The 22,688-nt window shown below is 50.6% G+C and overlaps 1 protein-coding gene across 2 annotated transcripts in view; it reads right to left on the bottom strand.

Moving 5' to 3' along the window:
• Window positions 1-22,688, bottom strand: part of usp22 (ubiquitin specific peptidase 22) — a 43,439-nt gene that overhangs the window by 4,243 nt on the left and 16,508 nt on the right. For both annotated transcript variants that reach the window (XM_083648869.1, XM_083648870.1), the window contains 8 exons: window positions 16,269-16,401; window positions 9,671-9,784; window positions 9,461-9,562; window positions 6,682-6,848; window positions 5,101-5,260; window positions 4,232-4,337; window positions 2,760-2,918; window positions 39-165 (listed from right to left, as the gene is read on the bottom strand). In XM_083648869.1, coding sequence (XP_083504995.1) covers window positions 39-165; window positions 2,760-2,918; window positions 4,232-4,337; window positions 5,101-5,260; window positions 6,682-6,848; window positions 9,461-9,562; window positions 9,671-9,784; window positions 16,269-16,401 — 1,068 coding nt within the window. The remainder of the gene's footprint in view (window positions 1-38; window positions 166-2,759; window positions 2,919-4,231; window positions 4,338-5,100; window positions 5,261-6,681; window positions 6,849-9,460; window positions 9,563-9,670; window positions 9,785-16,268; window positions 16,402-22,688) is intronic.

The following is a 22,688-nucleotide window of genomic DNA, read 5'->3' as shown; positions in this document are numbered from 1 at the left end:
TGTGGGGATAGGTAGCACGCTGCGAGCGGCTGACTCACTTTGAGATGGAAACACGCTACAATGGGGAGCTTCTTCATTGTCAGCTGTTTGGTGGACTCCTGGTAACTATGGCAACCGCCACATTTGATTTTGGCACTGCTTCCTAGATGCTCGGGCCGCGTAAACCTGCAGAGCGGAGTGGAGGAGAGTGAAAAACAGAGGGAGAGGAGAGAGAGGCGGGAGGAGCAGAGAGAGGAGAAAGGCAAGATAGAGCCAAGAACAAAACGTGTAAACGCACAGAGGAAGACATCTTGTCGTGATGGTCGTGTGAGGTTTGAGGCAAGCTCACGTCAACAAACCTATTGCTTTGCTCATGTTGTTCGAGCCCCTTTGAGTGTGCAGTTTGCCCTCCACCACACTTGTCTTAGTCTATTTGCTGTGACAAGGAGGTATCTGAAGATATCTTCGCTCGTCTGCGCTACAGCACCAGTTCTGGCGCAGCCACTGTCCGTCCGTCAGTCAGCCACGCCGCCCAAACCCAGAGAGCCCCGCTGGTAATGCCAGTGCCTGTTATCACCACGGCAACAGCACCAGCGAGTCCTGTGCCTTTAAGAGACTTGCTGCAGCAACTAGGGGTGTGTGAGGGGCTGCAGTAAAAAAAAAAAAAAAAAAGTCAGAAGGAAGGAAAGCGAGGGAACGAGAGAGGCAGGATGAGAAGCATGCGAGAGGGAGAGAGCGAGCGCACGGGGGGGGGGGGGGGGGGGGGTGAAATAAGATAAGGAGGAGAGGAAAGAGGAAAAGCGATTGCAAATGTGAAGAGGCATGAGAGGTCACACCTGCTCTGCCAACCTGGGGACGACACAAGACCAGATCCGGGGATAATAGCCTCGTTGTGCCTGAGCAGGCAACATATGAGACCCCTTGTAAGGGTGGAGGGAGGATATGAGATGCCTTGTAAGGGTGGAGGGAGGATATGAGACGCCTTGTAAGGGTGGAGGGAGGATATGAGACGCCTTTGTAAGGGTGGAGGGAGGATATGAGACGCCTTTGTAAGGGTGGAGGGAGGATATGAGACGCCTTTGTAAGGGTGGAGGGAGGATATGAGACGCCTTTGTAAGGGTGGAGGGAGGATATGAGACCCCTTGTAAGGGTGGAGGGAGGATATGAGACGCCTTGTAAGGGTGGAGGGAGGATATGAGACGTCTTGTAAGGGTGGAGGGAGGATATGAGACGCCTTTGTAAGGGTGGAGGGAGGATATGAGACCCCTTGTAAGGGTGGAGGGAGGATATGAGACGCCTTGTAAGGGTGGAGGGAGGATATGATACGTCTTGTAAGGGTGGAGGGAGGATATGAGATGCCTTGTAAGGGTGGAGGGAGGATATGAGACCCCTTGTAAGGGTGGAGGGAGGATATGAGATGCCTTGTAAGGGTGGAGGGAGGATATGAGACACCTTTGTAAGGGTGGAGGGAGGATATGAGACGTCTTTGTAAGGGTGGAGGGAGGATATGAGACGCCTTTGTAAGGGTGGAGGGAGGATATGAGACCCCTTGTAAGGGTGGAGGGAGGATATGAGATGCCTTGTAAGGGTGGAGGGAGGATATGAGATGCCTTGTAAGGGTGGAGGGAGGATATGAGATGCCTTGTAAGGGTGGAGGGAGGATATGAGATGCCTTGTAAGGGTGGAGGGAGGATATGAGACCCCTTGTAAGGGTGGAGGGAGGATATGAGACGCCTTGTAAGGGTGGAGGGAGGAATAGAATTAATTTGTTTGGCTACAAGTGGAGAGCTTTGATCCTCGTGATGAATGAAGTTGGAGAGGCGGAGGGAGGGAGACAGGGAATGAATTGGGATCATGTAGTAGTAGAAGAAGAAACTGGCAGTGCTTCCCTTCTTGTCCAAATGTTCCCATGCCAGCAAAGATGATTCCGCTTCGGAACTACTATCTAACACAGTTCTGTAACGAATGATGCTATTGTACGCCGGCACTGGAAAAGCAAGCGTTGAGTTAGGTGTAACTAAATTAAACACCCTTTTCAATAACAAAAAAATAAGAAAAACGGACAGGCAGGCAAAGGGCAAAGTGTGATGGGTGGCAAGCTGAAGCGGAGGTGGTACCTGCATAGGCAGTCTGTGAGCGTGGTGGAGGTGGTACCTGCGTAGGCAGTCTGTGAGCGTGGTGGAGGTGGTACCTGCGTAGGCAGTCTGTGAGCGTGGTAGAGGTGGTACCTGCTTAGGCAGTCTGTGAGCGTGCGGAGGTGGTACCTGCATAGGCAGTCTGTGAGAGTGGTGGAGGTGGTACCTGTGTAGGCAGTCTGTGAGCGTGGTGGAGGTGGTACCTGCGTAGGCAGTCTGTGAGTGTGGTGGAGGTGGTACCTGCGTAGGCAGTCTGTGAGCGTGGTGGAGGTGGTACCTGCGTAGGCAGTCTGTGAGCGTGGTGGAGGTGGTACTTGTGTAGGCAGTCTATGTGCGTGGTGGAGGTGGTACCTGCGTAGGCAGTCTGTGAGCGTGGTGGAGGTGGTACCTGTGTAGGCAGTCTGTGAGCGTGGTGGAGGTGGTACCTGTGTAGGCAGTCTGTGAGCGTGGTGGAGGTGGTACCTGCGTAGGCAGTCTGTGAGTGTGCGGAGGTGGTACCTGCGTAGGCAGTCTGTGAGCGTGGTGGAGGTGGTACCTGTGTAGGCAGTCTGTGAGCGTGCGGAGGTGGTACCTGCGTAGGCAGTCTGTGAGCGTGGTAGAGGTGGTACCTGTGTAGGCAGTCTGTGAGCGTGGTGGAGGTGGTACCTGCGTAGGCAGTCTGTGAGCGTGGTGGCACCCGACAGGTGGCTCTCTCCGTTGACCGTGCTGCCGTCGCCTCCGGGGCTGAGGGGCCAGAAAGGCGTGGACGAGCCGGGCAGGTCCAGACTGATGTCCCAGAACGGATCTATCGTCGTGGAAACGCCGCTGGAGAAAGGCGAGAACAGGGTGGAGGGTATATCTCTAAATATGCTTATGAAGTTGAAATAATAGTGTGTGCGTGTGTGTAGGCTTGTGTGTGTCATATATTACCAGTGATGAGGAAAGGATGATGACACAGGCGGTAATGCATAGGCTTAAATCCGCACAGCCTTTCTGGATTCTGATCATGTTTTGGTTGCAGCCTGGAGAGAGAGGCAGTGTGCCTATGCACATAATATACGCACTGTTCTTCCAGGCCCATTTGCAATTCAATGGAGTGTTACATCAGAGAGAATTGGCTTTACATAAGGAATTTGTGGCGTTGCGCTCGGATGCTTGTGATGGACTGCGGTCCGGGGAAAATGGAGGCTTCCAATACGGAATAAAGCATTATACACAAACATAAAGACAGGGGGGGGATGGGCTCTTATGCATTATCAACATTGATTAGATGAGTCATGGTGCTGTAGTTCCCAGTGGCACCAGCAGGTGGCTACTAAAGCCAGGGGGGCCGGGGAGTGGTGGGAGAACTAACCCTGCAGCAGGACACCAATATAAGCCTAGGTACCATTTTTGCACGAGGAACCTTATGGGATCCATCCTGCTCTCTTTGAGGCCTTACCTAGAGCTCACCTGTACTCACCATCAAATTAGTTTTTGGGATGATGCTGCGGTGCAAACTGGTCCGAATGACCACATCAGATACATCAGATGGCCGTCACAGGCTAACGCTGACCTATCAACACAGCCTGTCATGTTCCAGTTAGACGGGCCGGCTACATCAGCAGTCTCTCCTTACACTCTGGAGGCAGGTAACGCTGAGCTTGGCTCGGCTTGCCTGGGCGAGGTGCTTTGCCGTGGCGCTCAGTGCAGCGTGCTAGTGTTAATGTGACAGGACAGCTCTAGGGGGCAGGCGGGCAGGCAGGCAGGCAGCGCCCGGGTTGGGTTGCTGTCTAGACAATCCCCCTCCCAGCAGCTCCGCGGGGACCAGGCCTTTAAATAAGAGTGCAGAGAACAGGACACAACCGCTGGCTCCCTGGCTGTGGGGGGAGGAGGGCTGGTGTCCACACGGATCAGCCCACTGCAGTCCAGTGAGAGGGGGGCGCTGGGTGTGGTGAGATGTGACACAAGCAGTTGGAAGACAGTAGAGAGACGGGTGGAGAGATGATGGATGGGTGGGAGGGAACTAGGGCATACAGGAAGCACTATGATGCTCCGTCAAGCTGAATGAATGGGCAGCAAATATCACAAGTGGACTCTTTTTTTGGCTTTGCACTTTCAAAAACACACCCACACACAGGCACAGAACAAGCTCTTACTGGCAGACTTGACAGGTAACGTCTGATTGCAGGCCCCCAGTGAAGATTTGGTCAATGATGCAGTTACAGTGGTTTGGATTGTTGGCCTTCTTCCCGTTGTCATCTCCTGGGGATCACAGGGAGCAGAAGGTATAAATACACACACACACACACACACACACACACAAACACACACACACACAGGCGCGCGCAAACAACAGATTACACTGTGCAACCTCTTTAGCACCTCTGAAGGACTCTCTCTCTCACTTTCTCACTTTCCAATTCCCTTGCAGTGGAGCCCGTCTGGCACTCGACTCCCTGTAACCCTGTAGAGCCAATCGGTGCAGGCCTTACTGCAGGGGCCTGTGGGTGAGTCAGCCTGTCAGTGCAGGCCTTACTGCAGGGGCCTGTGGGTGAGTCAGCCCTGTCAGTGCACTGCAGCAGGGCCTATTGACATTCCCCACGCTGCCCCGGCTGCTGTCCCCTTGATACACGCTATTGTCAGTCTCCTTCAGTATGTGTCCAGTGAAGTACGGAAGAGTGCATTGTGGGTAGATTTGAGGCATAGCTCTACATACTGGATTGGAGCCAGCGTGTGCCACAGTCCCTGACTGTCACAGTCCTCAGTCTCTCTCCTGACACTGTTCTTGGCAGTTTGTGATTAGGTCAGACTTGAGTGAGCAGCAATCCTATGGCTGGCTGGACAGTGGGGATTCAGATCATGCACACACACACACAAATTGTTACCTAGAGCAGATTTCTCCTCAAACTGGACATACAATGATGGTTTTTTAATCAAACACCTTTCTGTCCCCAAAACTGTGCGTTTCTCTATGGATGCCAGTGGCCAGTGGATGATCGGTTAAAAAGGAAGACGCCAAGCTTACGGGTGGTGTCCCCTTTGCAGTGCCGGTGCAGCACGTCCAGCGCTGCGATGAGGAACTCGTGGGCGTCCTGCTGCTCGTAGCCCGCTAGGTGGCGTGCGTGAGTCCACACCAGGTGCAGCAGCCGGAAGGGAATGTGGGGCGAGCGATGGCCCGAGTAGAACTGGAAGACCAGGGAAGAAAGATGGGGTGGGGGGTAGGGGGGTAGAGTGTGGTTAGCCTATTTTTCCAGGTGTTACTGGCTACAGTTACAGTACATTTCATCACTTTTCAGCCCCGTCTCCTAGCTACAATGTTGCTCATCCACTATTCATCGCTGCACCGCAGCATACATCATCTCAGACAAGAGGGGAAACAATCACTCGTGACTTCTTCACGGCTCCAGAAGCAGGCCTCGTCACATGTGACTGATCATCAACACCTACCAGTGCCAGCTCTAATGACAGGACGTCCACAGAGAGGCACGAGGAAGAGACAACAAAGTGCTTGGAAGAGATCAGAGCGACAGCATCCATCTGTAAGCGCTGGCTGAGTCTTGGGGTTGCCATGGGGATGGGCCTGGATGACAATGCGGGTCAGGGTCGGGAGATGTGGGAAGCTGAATGCAGCACCAGCCACAGCCACCGCCCGTTAACGCCAGAGGGGGTGCGTTTGTTTCGCGTGCGTTTGAGTGCAGGCATGTGACACACCCTCTCATTAGTCTTCTGTGAGGTGTGATTGAGCGGTGAGAGGGGAAAACATGCCACAGTGATGTATATCCATTTTGGATGTTAACAGGCTCTCTGCTCCTCTGCAGCAGTTTGAAGGAGCTTGACAAATGAAAGACAATGAGGAATTGAGACGGGGCCAATCGAGACAGGGCAGGGTTGTGTGTGTGTGGGGTGTGTGTGTTTGTGGGGGGGGGGTGGGGTTATCGTTGATGACTCAACCCATTATAGCACAACTCGCCATCTGCGGGGCCCTATATATACCGGGGAGTGTGAGGGCGTACGACAGAGAGAGCGAGGCAGGCAGTGTGGGAGCAGACAGCCACCGGGGGCAGCCATTACGTAACACGCAGAGGCCAGCGAGTTTGCTACTCGTAAAATGCTTTACTGGAGAGAGTCGAGATGAAGAGCACAAGAGGATGAAGGCATTTGAGGATAATCAGTGATGCTCCGCCTCAACAGGGAAACTTTTTCTATCAAAGAGTGGAGAGATTAAGAGGAGGAATCGTTATGTATTCCAGGCTGCTGGTAAATACAAATGTGCTCTGCACTCTTGATCGGGTTCAATAAAGGTTAAATAACTGTCACTTCCTGTTCATCTGTGGGGAGCTCTGTTCACTCCTTTGTGTTTGCCTCCTCTCTCTCTCTCCCCTCCCTCCCTCCCTCACTCAGTGGACTCGCCAACAAAGCGCAACAGTGACTCAGCCTTCTGCAGTCGCTTTAACATTCTGTATTATACGGCAGTTTAAAAACTCTCGCAGCATCCTGGCTCAGTTTGAACTGAAAGAGCGTATCATTTTCTTATACGAGCCTATATGACAAGAGTGAGACGCACGCAACGCAACCGCCGCCGCCATCATCATCTCCTCCATCTTACCTCCTGAAAGAGCTGTGACATCTCGCACACCAGACAGGAGTTTGATTGCATCTCGCACTTGTGTCTGTCGGAGAGAAAGAAGTCTCGCAGCAGCGGCGTGTGTGTGAGAGCCTGAACGATGCAGTTCATGAAACACGTGTTGCCCAGGTTGATCAACCCTCGTAAACCTGTAGGACAACAAAGGCAAACGGAAGAGAAGAGAGAGGAGAAAAACAACATGTCAGAGTGAATATTAATCAAACACTTACAGTGCCTCTTGATTCATACTGCTGCCAAAAGAAGGGGATTTCAATCAGTCACTTAGGCGCAGAGCACTCTCTCTCTTCCTCCCTGGACCGACGGGGGCTTTTATCTGTTTATTGGTAATTGAAAGTTAACCACAGAGAGCAATAATGAGTCAGTATAGAACTACCCACATAGCCTCTCTGAGCTGCTTTCCCTATGGAGACTTTGGCTATTATATTCACACAGTTTGCAGCCAGACGCAGTGGCCGCTGCATGCAGTGCAGCTGTAGGGCGGCGATGTCTCTCAGGGTGCTTTCTCACTGGGAACGATAGACCCTTTTCACGGAGGGCATTTTGAGTCGAAAAGGCAGGGTAAACACAGGTGCAAGCAAAACACTAATGAGGGTTTCAAACTTCCATGATTGGAATTTGGAAACCCTCATTGGTGTTTTGCTTGCACCTGTGTTTATTCTGCCTTTTCGACACAAAATGGCCCCAGTGAAAAGGGTCTATTGCTTTCGTTCCATTCCGTGCCAGAGTACGATTGTCCCCCCACCCCCCTCTCCCCCGCTGGTCAGCTTTCACATTACAACATTTCTAACACGCTCGGGAACGGAACGCAACACTTGCAGAGTACAATTGCGTCATCATCAACTACGCCTGGAGTGTATCCTCGCACGTGTGTTGTCTATGTGGTTCGGTACGGTTGGCGTATGCAAGTGTTCCGTCCCCGGGCACGCCAAAGTGTTCCCCAGACCACCTTTTCAGGTGGACCCGGTCACGGTACGCTGTTCAGCGGCCGGGCACGGAACGCAACGTTCACACTCATGAAACGAACCACACCTAGGGTGTGCTCGCAAATGGTCCCGGGTCCCGAGTGTGAAAGCACCCCCACTTCTCCCCCTCAAAACAAGGTGTGTGTGCGCGAGCGAACCAGAGCAAGACGTTTTTAAAAGGCTGTAGGTTATTTTGTAGCTTTAGTTTCATTCCTCTCTTTTTTTGTTTCATTTCTGTTTGTACTTGAGATATCTACTATTTTTCCGTTTCCTCTTGACTGCTTTCAGTCGTATATCAGTGTGGACCGCTGGAGGCTGTGTTTATGGCCCCTTAGCCTAGCTTGCTTATAACAGTTTTAGCAAAGACGATGGGATTCAAGCAAGACGGCCCAACTTCAAATCACTTCCTGTCATTTTGTCACGTGGGTTTTGCCCATGGTTTTCCACGGACACGCCCACTTAGGAGACTTTCGGCAGGTCTGCGTCAATGGTTGACCACGCCCATTTAGGAGACTTGCTGCTACCATTTGTTAGAATTGGCGGGGCCTGTGGTGACCCATCTATAGGAATATAATATCTATGCTTTTAGTCCACAGCTACATGGAAACTTAAAGAGAATTTCTCTATCGTAGATTATGGAGATGTACCAGGATGGCACATCTCAATATAGCTGGACTGGATAAGTCTTAAACATAAAAGCCGCTGGCATTTTCACATTAGATTTGTTGTGCAGCTTGGAAGTTACTGTGCTGCTGCTGTGTCAGGTCTGCCTGTAAACGTGCGTGCCCTGGGGCACACCTCAAAGCTACGAAAGGATTTGAGGGGCAGTTAAAGCGCGTGAGGAGAGCTGTGTGGTCCACCAGTGAGAGCCAGTGGGACGGGTCGGTGAGGCCCAGTGCGTCCCGGGTCGTGTCCAAAGAGGACGGGTTGGGGTTCTGGAAGAGAGTGCTCGGCCAGGGCTTAAACACCTCACACTGGCCCCACAGCCTGCTGCCTCATCAGGGCTACCAAGCAAGCTGCTTAAAGAGATGAGGGAGTGATGATCGCACAGGAGATAGTGAAGAAGCGTTGAGATGGAGGAGCTGGGAAACAGTGAAAACAATCTAGTGGCAGACTGCTGAGACAATGGGAAAAAAAGGTAAAAAAAACAAAAACAAGACCGTGTCGAGAGAAATATAATCCCACTGTGGTGAAGGAGGGAACACTGCGTTATGTCTCTGCCAGCGCAGTGCTGATGGGGCTTGTCCACTCCTGCTGACCTCGGGTGACCCTACTTAAACGCATGAGTGACCCCCGACTACACTCACGCCACAGGTGCATGCGCTCACACACACACACACACACACACACACACACACACACACACAGCTCTAGAGAATCCCCCACGTTCAGCTTGTCCAGAGATGAAAAGCTGTGCTGATTTGGACTAGTGTCCTCTAGAGAGAGAGTGGCGTCAGCGGAGGACCAAAATGCGAGACTCATTAGCCAATGAACAGCCAGGAATGGGTCTCGCGCTACTTTTGCATGCTAAAATAAAGCCGATAATGTACAATTTGATTCATTTCAAGGGATGAAAAACCCTTTCAAAGTACAACACTGTCTATTTTGCTGCAACTCGACAGTGCTGCTTTTTTTACTCAAGAGTTCCACTTTCTACTTCCTGGAAAAAAACTGGTCCATTGGAGTGAATGGAGATGTCGGAACTCTTCTATTATACGGCTCTGATTTGGACGTGTGTGTGTGTGTGTGTGGACTGAACAGCGCAACCTACTGCCCACCTATGGTACAGTTTGTAGTGATTTTCCTCCGCTTTGGATTGTGCCGTAGTAGTTCTAGCTCCCGCTTGGTGGGCTCCCACGTCGTGTATTTCTCCCCGATGCCTGTGGACAATGAAGACAGACTCATGTGATATCAGATAACCTCGTTTGAAAAAAGCCAGGCACCACCAGGCGCATTAAGTTCTCAGGGAAGAAAATAAAATACCATACCTTGCAATTTCCAGGCTTTCCTCTGCTCCTCTTTGGCAATCTGCTCCATGTCTTTGTCGTATATGTAGTCTTGACACACAAAACAATATATTCCACCGTATAATAAGTCTATCGCTGGAAGCAGGAAGACGGGAATGAGAGAGAGAGAGAGAGAGAAAGAGAATGCACAATAATTAGAAATAGATTTTTTTCAAAGCACAACAATATGGGTTTTATTTCGCCGACCTTATTGGTGCAGCCAGCCTCGAGACAAGTGCTTTCTCTCTCTCGCCAGCCTGCGTTTTCTACTCGTGCCTCGCTATCGATCGGGGGCCTTTTTGTCTTTCCATCTCATCGCCTCGCACTGAACAATTACAAGACGTGTGAGGGGAGCGCTGATGGAATAGGTGCATTTGTCTCTGAGCTCAGCTCCTACCTGCTCTTTCAGCTAGCCCACCACCTCCCCTTCCATTCACATTCACATACACACAGCAGCAACAACACCTTGCTTCTGTTGCCGTGACAACCTATTTTTAGCCAAACCGGACATTTGTCTCTTTTTTGGTACCAGTGCCCGCAGTGAGAATACGACATTAAACAAGGGTGGCAGAGAACACCTGACACATCCATGAAGAACATGTGAACGCTGTGTTGTGTTGTGGCTCCGCCTCTTGATTGAATTACCAATATTTCTGTGTGTGTGTGTGCGCGCGCGCGTGCGTGTGTGTGTGTGTGTGCGTGTGTGCGTGATGAAAAATCATACAGAGCAATAGATCATGTAGCAAAAGGTGCTTATGAGAAGCAGCTAGCTCAGTACCTCGTATAAAAAGGACAGCCTTTTCACATCATCTTTACCTGCACTGGCTAACCAATCACATTTGGTAACAGCGGGGGGGGGGGGGGGGGGGGGGGGGGGGGGGGGGGGGGGGGGGGTCGTGGATACAGCGCTCATCCAGTAGCATCCAGTTTCCAGAGAGAAATGAGTTAACATAAGCGACACAGAGGAGGAGGATGTAGACTACGACTAGTCCATGAGACAGAAGCAGGAATCCATAACTCTGCCTCACTGAGTGGAGGAGGAGAGGACAGAGTGAGGGATGGAGAGGCGGAGGGGAAGAAGATGAGAGAGGAGTGAGGTTGCTGAGTGGAGGAGGAGAGGACAGAGTGAGGGATGGAGAGGCGGAGGGGGGGAAGATGAGGAAAGAATCGAGAGGAGTGAGGTTGCTGAGTGGAGGAGGAGAGGACAGAGTGAGGGATGGAGAGGCGGAGGGGAGAAGATGAGGAAAGAGTCAAGAGGTTCAAGATTCAAGATTCAAGATTCAAGATTTTTATTGTCACTCCATGGTACAAGTACCACGTGTGAAATTCTTGTGCAGTGGACTCCGTTTACGACATAGTACAAATAGGCAACAGCAATAAGTAATAGGCAATAAGAAATAGGCATCAATAAGCAATAAGACAGCAATAAGGCAATAAGAAATAGGCATCTTATAAGCAATAAGACAAGTCGGTGGCTTATACGACAGTGGCATATTCATTGCACATAGGTGCACATGTCATGTGCATACGTTAGACGTGTTCAGACATTCCAAATTCGACGTTTTATACATACATGTGCAAATAGCATGTACCTTATTAAACATACACTTAAATTTACAATTAAACGTTAGGCACCTTATTAAACATACACTTAAATTTACAATTAAACGTTAGGCATCCGTAATAGTAGCAGCTGCAGTACGGTACTGCGGTACGACTACTGCACTATTTGTGCATATTTAGGAGTCTCGTGGCCTGCGGGAAGAAACTGTTCCTCAAGCGATTTGTGCGTGTTTTTGGAACCCTGTATCTCCTCCCTGAGGGTAGCCGGGAGAACAGGCTGTTGTGGGGATGGTTTGTGTCTTTGATGATCTTCAGGGACCTCCTGAGGCACCGCTGGTTATACAGTTCGTGCAGTTCTGGCAACTCGTCTCCTGTTACGTGCTGGGCCGCGCGCCTCACCCTCCGTAGCGCCCTGCGGTCCATGGTGGTACAGTTCCCGTACCAGGCGGTGAAGCAGCCAGTCAGCAGGCTTTCAATGGTGCCTCTGTAGAAGTCCCTGAGGATTTCTTTCCTTAGCCCAAACTTCTTCAGGCGCCTGAGTCCGTGTATTCGCTGTTGGGCCTTTTTGACAACAGTGGCGGTGTGGCCGGCCCAGGTCAGGTCCTGGTGGATGTTGACTCCCAGGTACTTGAAGCTGTCCACCCTTTCCACCACTGTGCCGTTGATGGTGATTGGGGGGTGTGTGCCCCCCCCTCTCCTGTAGTCCACAATGATCTCCTTGGTCTTGGAGACGTTCAGAGAGAGGTGGTTGTCCTGGCACCATTGTTCCAGGACCCTCACCTCCTCTCTGTAGGCCGTCTCGTCGCCCCCCGAGATCAGCCCCACGACTGCTGTGTCGTCTGCAAACTTCACGATGGTGTTTGAAGTTTGAGTCGCCACGCAGTCGTGGGTGTAGAGGTCGTACCAGAAGGGGCTGGAGACGCACCCCTGGGGTGCTCCTATGCTGATGCACGGACACCAGCGGATATAACATGGAAATCAGCGTCGGAATAAAATACAACAGGGACGCGCTGATCAAAATCAGGAAAGAACGGATATATCCCAACAGCAACTGGCAAGCTCCAGATCTTACGGATTTTCCCGAACTCAAAAAACAACGCTGGAGGAGGGGGAAGAGAGGGGGGCTTCTCGCCCGCTTGAGGAAGCGCGCGGATAAACCACCTCTCCCAAGCATACTGCTGGCAAATGTTCAATCGCTGGAGAATAAACTTTGTGAACTAAGAGCGCGTGCACAATACCAAAAAGACATAGCGCGATGCAATGTTCTGTGCCTAACGGAAACCTGGCTTACTCCTGACACAACGGACCACTCTATCGCGCTACCAGGATTCAGTGTATTCAGAGGAGACAGAAACGAACAATCCGGTAAGAAGAAGGGAGGGGGCGTATGTCTTATGATTAACGAAAACTGGTGTGTAAACACCACAGACATTGGGAAACACTGCTCAGCAGATCTTGAATATGTAATGGTACAATGCGTGCCGTTCTGGAGTCCGAGGGAATTCACCCATCATGGGTGTATACGTTCCTCCACAAGCGAACGTGACTGTCGCACTGAAAGAGCTGCAACGCGCCATCAGTGCACAGGAGACAAAACAACCCGAAATGGCCCTGGTGGTGACTGGGGATTTTAACAGGGCAAACCTGAGAGGCAGAATGCACACATTGTACCAGCACATTCACTTCCCCACGCGAGGCAGTAACACACTGGACAAATGTTACTCAAACATCCGACATGGCTACAAAGCCGTCCCTCGCCCCCCTTTCGGCAAATCGGACCACGCCTCCATCCTACTTGTACCCAGGTACAAACAAAAACTAAAAAGACAACCCCCAGCATTCCGAACCGCCCACTGCTGGTCAGACCAATCAGACGACATCCTGAGGGACTGCTTTGACCAAGTGGTGTGGGAGGAGTTCAAAGCTGCAGGAGACCTGGGCGAGTATGCAGATACGGTGTCATGCTTCATAAAGAAGTGCACCGACGACATAGTCCCCACAAAAAAAGTCAAAATAATGCCGAACCAAAAGCCTTGGGTCAACAGCGACGTCAGGGCTGCCCTTCACGCCAGGACCACCGCCTTCAGCTCTGGCACAACTGACCAATACAAGCAGGCACAATATGCCCTCCGGACCGCTATAAAAATAGCACGTAGAGATTATGGAAGGCAGCTGGAGTCAAAACTGGACACTAACAACCCCAGACACCTGTGGAGAGGGCTCCATGCTGCCACAGACTTCAAAGAGGTGAAACGACAGAACCCCAGCACGTCACCCACCCTACCGGACGAACTCAACGCGTTCTACGCTAGGTTCGACCCCTCTGCCAGAGCGCCTCCCCTCCTCCCCCCCCCCCTCTCCCACCCCTCTCCCCCTCTCCTCCCCCCCATCACCCCCCCCCTCCCTCCTCCCCCCCACCACCCCTCCCCTCCCCACCCCCCTCCTCTCCTCCCCCCCACCTCTCCCCCCCCATCACCCCTCTCCTCCCCTCCTCCCCCCCCTGCCACCTCTCCCCCCCCATCACCTCTCCCCCTCGCCGCCCCCCCACCACCCCTCCTCCTCTCCCCCCCCCAATCACCTCCCCTCCCCCCTTCCTCCCCCCCACCCCCCTTCCTCCCCCCCACCCCCCGATCACCTCCCCTCCCCCCTTCCTCCCCCCCACCCCTCAGCACCCGCACCCCCCCCCATTCCCACCTAACCACCAACCCCACCCACCCTCCACCCCCCACAGACCACCCCCTCACCATCACTGAGGATGAAGTGTGCCGGTCGTTCCTGCGTATCAACCCACGCAAGGCGGCCGGCCCGGACGGCATCCCTGGGCGGGTCCTCAAGGCCTGCGCCCACCAGCTGGCAGCCGTGTACACAGACATCTTCAACCAGTCCCTCTCCCTCCGACGAGTTCCCTCCTGCTTCAAGGCAGCAACAATCATCCCCATTCCCAAACAGAAAAAAGTGACCAGCCTCAATGACTGGCGCCCTATAGCCCTCACACCAATAGCCAGCAAGTGCCTTGAAAAGCTGGTCATATCAAAGATCCGTCCCACACTCCCCCCGGACCACGACCCGCTGCAGTTTGCATACCGCCCCAACAGGAGCACAGCGGATGCAGTGGCACACGTGCTCCACACCGCCCTGTCCCACCTGGAGGGGAAGGACACCTATGTGAGAATGCTGTTCGTGGACTACAGCTCAGCATTCAACACCATAGTACCCTCCAGGCTGGTAAGCAAACTCAGGGACCTGGGACTAAACACAGCGATGTGCGACTGGATCCTGGACTTCCTGACAGACCGCCGCCAGGTGGTGAGGGTGGGCAACCTCACCTCCTCCCCGCTGAGGAGTGAGGTTGACGAGTGGAGGAGGAGAGGACAGAGTGAGGGATGGAGAGGCGGAGGGGAAGAAGAGGAGGAAGGAGTCGAGAGGAGTGAGGTTGCTGAGTGGAGGAGGAGAGGACAGAGTGAGTGATGGAGAGGTGGAGGGGAAGAAGATGAGGAAGGAGTGGAGAGGAGTGAGGTTGCTGAGTGGAGGAGAGGACAGAGTGAGGGATGGAGAGGTGGAGGGGGAGAAGATGAGGAAGGAGTCGAGAGGAGTGAGGTTGCTGAGTGGAGGAGGAGAGGACAGAGTGAGGGATGGAGAGGTGGAGAAGATGAGGAAGGAGTGGAGAGGAGTGAGGTTGCTGAGTGGAGGAGTAGAGGACAGAGTGAGGGATGGAGAGGCGGAGGGGGAGAAGATGAGGAAGGAGTCGAGAGGAGTGAGGTTGCTGGCAGACTGGGGAGTTGGGATTAATTTGATTAGAGGTACAGGGGAACAGAGTGCCAGCGCCAGGGAGGCTCTTGTGGAAAGCTCAAAGCTAATTAACACGCTAAAACCCTGCAATTGGTGTGTGTGTGTCTGTCTGTGTGTGTGTGTCGGTCTGTGTGTGTGTGTCTGTGTGTGTACATCTGCCTGAGAGAGAAAACACAACACACATCAGGGCGTGTGTGTGCACATGCTAGTCGCACGGGGGGCGAGTCTATCCACATCTACACATATGCAGTGAAACTGATACAATGCTTAAAAGCCATTACAACCAGTCAAGACGATTAGCTAGCCACCCTACTATCACATGGACATGGACTACACATGGACATGCTGTGTCCATGTGTATCTATTATCTCTCCTGTGTCCACATGTATCTATTATCTCTCCTGTGTCCACATGTATCTATTATCTCTCCTGTGTCCACATTGATCCTTCTCGGGATAATATCGAATTCACCCTCATTAGCTCCATTGTTTTATTCGGGTGCTGGAAGTAATTAGCATGTAAGGTCCAAACTGGAGCTTTCTGCTGGCGGTGGATTAGCGATGTCTCCCCCTCCCTCACCGCTGTACGAGGCGGCTTAAACCCACGACACTTGACTGGCTGAGGCGCTCCCAGTAGAACGCTCATGTTAGAGGAGTGAGCTTCAGGGCCGAGGGGAGGAAGCTGCCCAAAGTCATGCTGTAATCCCTCACTGCTGATATCTGATATACTACAGAGGGTCCAGGAAGGGTCCATGTACACTGCTGTGATGATGGGACTCTGAGCCTATGTGAATCTGCCTTGGACTGTATGAAGCCTTCATATCTCTATGGGACTTAAAGGATTAGCTTTGCATTGTTTGACATTTCACCTCGGGTGATGATAGCTCATGCTGACCTGCTGGCTCTACGCTGGATTTTCACTTCTGACATTCCTATATGATGTATGGTCCTATATTTCTCGGGTGCTTGTGGGTGAGTGAGTGGGTGAGTGAGTGAGTGGGTGAGTGAGTGAGTGAGTGGGTGAGTGGGTGGGTGGGTGAGTGAGTGAGTGGGTGAGTGGGTGGGTGAGTGGGTGAGTGGGTGGGTGAGTGGGTGGGTGAGTGAGTGGGTGAGTGAGTGAGTGAGTGGGTGAGTGAGTGAGTGAGTGAGTGAGTGCGTGAGTGGGTGAGTGAGTGAGTGAGTGGGTGAGTGAGTGGGTGGGTGAGTGAGTGAGTGAGTGACTCACTTACCTAGGTTGTGTCTCTTGTTCTTGGCGTGCTCGTGGATGTGTTTCTTGGTGAAACAGCCGAAGAAGACGCAGTAGAGGCAGGAGTGGAGCCGGTTCAGGTGGGCGCCGCACATGTGACAGATACACGACTTGGCCTGGAGGGAGAGACCACGGGTGAGGGAGGGAGGGATGGGGAAGGGGGACAGAGGAACAGCGAGAGAGGAAGGAGAGGACATTCAGTAAGCAGCAGTGCAACAGGACCCCCCCTCCCTGAGCGTTAGGAGGGGGCAGAGCGCTGTGGCCAGATAGAACAGGACTTCCCTGCCTGCTGCTTCACATATTTCTCCTCCACAGTCAAGTCACACAGAGTGCACGACACGAGGGACACACTCAACTGATATGAAGTACAGAGCAAAGGTGAGCGCGGGCTTCCTGACAGATCCCATGCAGTTGAATAGCAGCATATTCACGCTTCATATCTTTCCCTCTAACACACAGAGGCCATGAGAGGAGTTTATGCATGGGAGGCACAGTGGGGATGGGGAAGGCAGGCGCAGTGTGTGTCTGTGTGACACACACGCCCGCTGACAGCGGCTGGAGTGTGTGTGTGTGTGTGTGTGTGTGTGTGTGTGTGTGTGCGTGCGTGTAATTGGTTTGAGTACAGCACTCGGAGGTGAGCAGAGAATTTGCGCATTAGAATGCCTCCAGTCTCATCTTTAGCAAAGCTGTTCAAATGAGCTGTGCATGGGCTGCACAGGAGAGCGTGATGTGTGAGCGAGGGGAGGGGAGGGGGGATAAGCAGAGTGCAGGCCCCGCCCCCTCTACATTATCTATGAATGTTTAACTGTATTCTATGAATGTTTAACTATATATTGCAGGCTCCACCCCCTGTACATTATCTATGAATGTTTAACTGTATATTGTACATTATCTATGAATGTTTAACTGTATATACATTATCTATGAATGTTTAACTGTATATTGCAAGCTCCGCCCCCTGTACATTATCTATGAATGTTTAACTGTATATTGCAAGCTCCGCCCCCTGTACATTATCTATGAATGTTTAACTGTATATTGTACATTATCTATGAATGTTTAACTGTATATACATTATCTATGAATGTTTAACTGTATATTGCAAGCTCCGCCCCCTGTACATTATCTATGAATGTTTAACTGTATATTGCAAGCTCCGCCCCCTGTACATTATCTATGAATGTTTAACTGTATATTGTACATTATCTATGAATGTTTAACTGTATATACATTATCTATGAATGTTTAACTGTATATTGCAAGCTCCGCCCCCTGTACATTATCTATGAATGTTTAACTGTATATTGCAAGCTCCGCCCCCTGTACATTATCTATGAATGTTTAACTGTATATTGTACATTATCTATGAATGTTTAACTGTATATACATTATCTATGAATGTTTAACTGTATATTGCAAGCTCCGCCCCCTGTACATTATCTATGAATGTTTAACTGTATATTGCAAGCTCCGCCCCCTGTACATTATCTATGAATGTTTAACTGTATATTGCAAGCTCCGCCCCCTGTACATTATCTATGAATGTTTAACTGTATATTGCACATTATCTATGAATGTTTAATGGTATATTGTACATTATCTATGAATGTTTAACTGTATATTGCACATTATCTATGAATGTTTAATGGTATATTGGACAACCCCCTCTCTGATTACAGGTGTGAGATATAGACCCTTTTCATGGGGGCCATTTTGTGTCAAAAAGGCAGAATAAACAAGTGCAAAACACTAATGAGGTTTCCAAATTCCAATCATGGAAGTTGACCCGTGAGAAGGGTCTATTGTGATGTATGATACATGAAATATCCTGCAATGTGTCGATGATCACAGAATCGCTGTATCGTGATTCATGATACCATCATCATCGTGAGTTCCTCTGCGATTGCCACCCCTACAGTAAAGTGATGTCATTTTCTGAACTTAGACTGTTCCATTATTTGCCTTTGCCCACTTAGTCGTTATATTAACATTACTGATGATTATTTATCGAAAAACTCGACTGTAAAATATTCTGTGAAGGCACCAATGTTACGATATTGGTACTGAGGTCAATATTGTGACATTTGATTTTCCAGATCAACCCAGCCCTAAATGTGGCTTTGACTTACAACTGAACATTTAACCCACTTGGTAGAAAATACTCAATATTGTGAATGTGTATCATGGTAAAAAATAGCGAGATCTGAATTTTGGTCCATATCGCTCAGAGAGAGAGAGAGGAAGAATGTGAAGGCAGAGAAAAGAGAGGCAGCACACAGACGAGTGGAGACATCTCTCAAGGGAAGCACAAGGGGTCATGGTGAACATTCTCGCATTCCTGGAAAGGAACGTAATATAGCTGCTGTATGTGTGGCTCTATACAGTAACGGTAATATGAAGACCCCACAGAGAGAGAGAGCACAAGTCCACACAACAGAGCTGCTCGTGGACGTACAATAAAACACATGCACTCTTTCTTCTAACGCACAAAGCCAAACCCTGGCTCTAGCGAGCAGGTCGTCACTGTGTAAAACCATCCAGCTAGCACTTAAGCTAATGCAGCTAGCACTTAAGCTAATGAAGGCGGCGGCAGCAGCAGCGTGGGCTGGCAGAGAGGCGGACTAGATGTTTGCTCCGATGATGACTGAAGGTGTAGCTGCTGAACCTGGAGCCTTCATGACTGTGGAGCTTTGTGAGGAGGACTGAGACGGGCACACAGCCAGCAGAGGTCTATTGTAGAAGTCAAAAAGCACAGGGCGTGACACCACCCAACACAAAGATATGAGACCCCGATTGCTACGGAGGAAACACTACGAGTGTGAGGAAGAATACTTCACTCCGGTTTTAGACCTTCTCAAAAGAATGCACGGGGCGTGTCGTCTGACTGGCGGGAAGCAGGCTGTGGGTATAAGCTCTGCCACTGGTGCCGACCATTTCAGTCGAAAATCCCTTCCCGCTCCCTGCGAGCTCTGGCATAGAGAGCCGCAGTAACGAGTCCGGAAATCATCGATGCTAACAGCCCTGGTTCTTCACAGTTTTCGCCTATGGGAGTTTTGAATGGGTTTTTGGCGCGATGCTTCTAATAATCTCTCTGGGCACCGCTGGCTTAATCAAACGTGAACCAGTGTTTAGTAATATCATCTTCACACAGGAGGACCACTTTTACGAGTTTTGAAGCTTTTACTTGCCGTTAAAAGATCGGCTAGCTAGCAAACGGCTAAATGAGACTACACTTTTGAGTCGATGGGGATATATACGTCAATAACGTCACCACTTCAAAGGGCGAACACGGAAATTCTCTTTCCCTCACCTGGTTCAGCCCGTTCATCCCAGGGTAATCAGTGCACACATCAACAACAGTCCAGGTTGTGTGCTGACGTGACGTGGAAGCCTATGCGACAGTGTGTAGTTCTGGATTAGCTTAGCTCGAGCATTTTACTTCTAGGGCTCGCATTTACGCTTCAAAACTCATGAAAGTGGTCCTCATGTGTGAAGATTATCCGACGGAACTCTGGTTCGCGTTTGATTAATCTTGCGTTGCCCAGAGACCTTATTTGAAGCATCGCGGCAAAAACCCATTCAAAAATCCCATAGACAGAAACAGTGTAGAACCAGGAAGTTCGGGACTTCCGCATTCTGCCTACAAAAATACATCATCCCTGCGGCTCTCTATTGGCTCCGACCCGCTACCGACTGAGACCCATTTATGGATTTCCTTTCCTCCCTGCGTGTCGAATCTGTCGATCTCAAATGCCACCCCCCAGTCGCTGCTGTGAAACAGCAGCAGCGACGCTAGCTCGTGGCTACATGCTGAAGATGCCATTTTTTGACGAAGATGTGGATTGTGCAATAAAGCAGGCCGGCTTGGTACATTCGGTGGATGGTTGTAAAAAGGTAACAGCCTTTTTTCCCCCACTTGGCCAGTGGGAGTGGAGGTGTTAGCAGCCAGACTCTCTCCCGGTGCAGGGAGGTAGTCTGGCAAGCGAGACTACACGGCATGCAGATTTGTATACTAAAATCATGCCTTGAGCGGTCTAATCAAAGCCAATCAGGGTGCGAGCTTGTGACCCACTAGGCAGGGAGAGAGGAGGTGTTCAGGAAAGGAAATCAGACGCTAAATGGAAAGACTATTGGCCGGCTACATAACATGATCTATCCATATTGACTTTCTGGTACACTGGGAGGAAAGCGAGTAGTCTGCGAGAAAGACATGGACACACACCCTAAACTCTCTGACATGAAGCCAACGGCCCTGCACTGTACCGTCTACCTATGGCCATCTTTTGACTGGGAATACAATGGTGGAACCGGACACCATGTGGACAACATTGACGCTTATTGTTCAAGGGTAATAAAAGGGTTTGGTGAGATCAGTTTCACTTCCTCCTCCCTGGATGACACATGGCACGGAGCGGTTAGCTTGGGGGAACACAAGGAAACACTCTTTGATTCGTCAGACGTTAATCACTGCAATGGAACAGCTATCAAACTGACACACTCATGCTGCCTATGTGGCACAATGAGGCAATATCTACCTTACTAAACAGCCTATAGGCTAAGACCTCAACAGCCATTAGAAGCCATTGAAGCAAGCCCTAAACCGGTGTTGTCTGGATTAGCTTAGCCTTAAACTGTTTTGAGACTAAGCATCGATGATAAGGGGCCGGTTTTAAACAACCTGCTGTGAAGCTAGCATAATGATTGTGGGCGAGAGAGAGGTAGTGTTAATCATGAAAGACACAGTTAGCATGTTTTTTCTCCTGCAAGGAGAGATGAAGCACACACCTGTGCTTCAGACTAGAACCCGACCGATACTGGATTTTTGGGGCCGATGCCATATTAGGGAGTAAAGAATTCTGATCTCGATATATCGGACGATATTTTTTATCTATAGTGTAATATGTACATACAGTACACATAGCCTACATATACATAGATAAAACACATTTTTTTGCAATGACCCCTCAAATTTCAAACACTTGTGACAAAGATATTTAATGGAGGCAGGATATTTTACAGTTTTAGCAATCAACTTTATTGTCCAAAATGACATCAGTGCACTGGCACAGTAAACTTCACCGGGAATTAATAATTATAATTGACTATATAAATACAAAAACAACACACAAACATACACACACACACACACACACACACACACAAATAGAACATCACATCATGCGGAAACATACAAGAGGTCTACTGACCTCTGACACTTGATCAAGCAAGTCAATATAATAACATCCTGAAATGTGATGACCCAATAACAGCCGACCGATATATCGATCGAGCTCTACTTCAGACGTGCTACCTGGACTTAGATAGTCAACTAAGACAATGAGGATAGAAGTACAAGATGGGAGTACATGGAGCACCAGACACATGCTACAGAGACAGACAGCCTACACACATGGCTGTCGGCTGAACCTCTATGGACGCAGACTAGATTCAGATTGTGATGACAGCAGCAGTACGGGGGACATTCAGAGTGACGGACACTAAGCTCTGTTTTGATTCAAACTCTCCTATTAGCCAGCCAACTCTGTGTGTGTGTGTGTGGGGGGGGGCTCTCCATGTGGGATGAATGAGGAGCGAGGGACAGAGGAACGAGACACAATGGTGACTAGTGTCTAAATATAACCACGAAGATCAAGCCTGACGTCTAGACTACTCTTTACACTTCTAAGTTGGACCTTATCTCAGTGACATGGTAGAAGGGATGGGGAGTGGAGGTCAAAGAGGGGATGAGAGAAAGGGCAGATGAAGGGACAGATAAGAAAGCTTGATACTACAGAGTGAGTCCAGATGAGCGAGGCGAGGCCACATCGTTTGGAAACACACACGGCTTCTTACTGACCTCTGATACTCCATCGAGCAAGTAGTCAATATGATACCAAAATCCCCGAAACCACATCTTTTGCTGCCTCTCTTTCGCCTATTCCTCCTGAGGAGGGGTGCTGTTGATTCCCACTCCTCCTGCATTGCACCAGGACTCCAAGGCAAAACAAGAGGGCCTGCCAAGGCCGCGCCCTGCCCTCCTCCTCATCCCCACCATCACCCCCCCCCCCCCCCCCTGTGGTTCCCTGGTGTCTATTCCTCAGTGTCAGCAGTCCTGCGCCTCTCTTCTCCGCCCAGGGCTTTTAATGTCCTATGAGATCAGCTATTGATTAGCGGCTGGCTCAGATGACTGGAACAAGTGTTAGAAGACAGCTAGCTAGCTAGCTCGCTAATATCGCGCTGCGCTAGGCTGGCTGCATCTCCATCTGGGATGCACCCTGCCAGGGGCAACTTAGGCTGGGAGTCCTTTTCCAGGGCGATGACTGACTGGTGTGCAGAGCTGTTAACAGATGGACAGATGGAGGAGATCTGGGAAGGGACTAAATGGTTTATAGATCTCCAATAT

This window comes from Poromitra crassiceps (genome assembly GCF_964638095.1).
Source record: "Poromitra crassiceps genome assembly, chromosome: 13".
Lineage (NCBI taxonomy): Eukaryota > Metazoa > Chordata > Actinopteri > Beryciformes > Melamphaidae > Poromitra > Poromitra crassiceps.
Note: the sequence above shows the minus strand (reverse complement) of the source record. Positions and strands in the feature narration are given on the sequence as shown.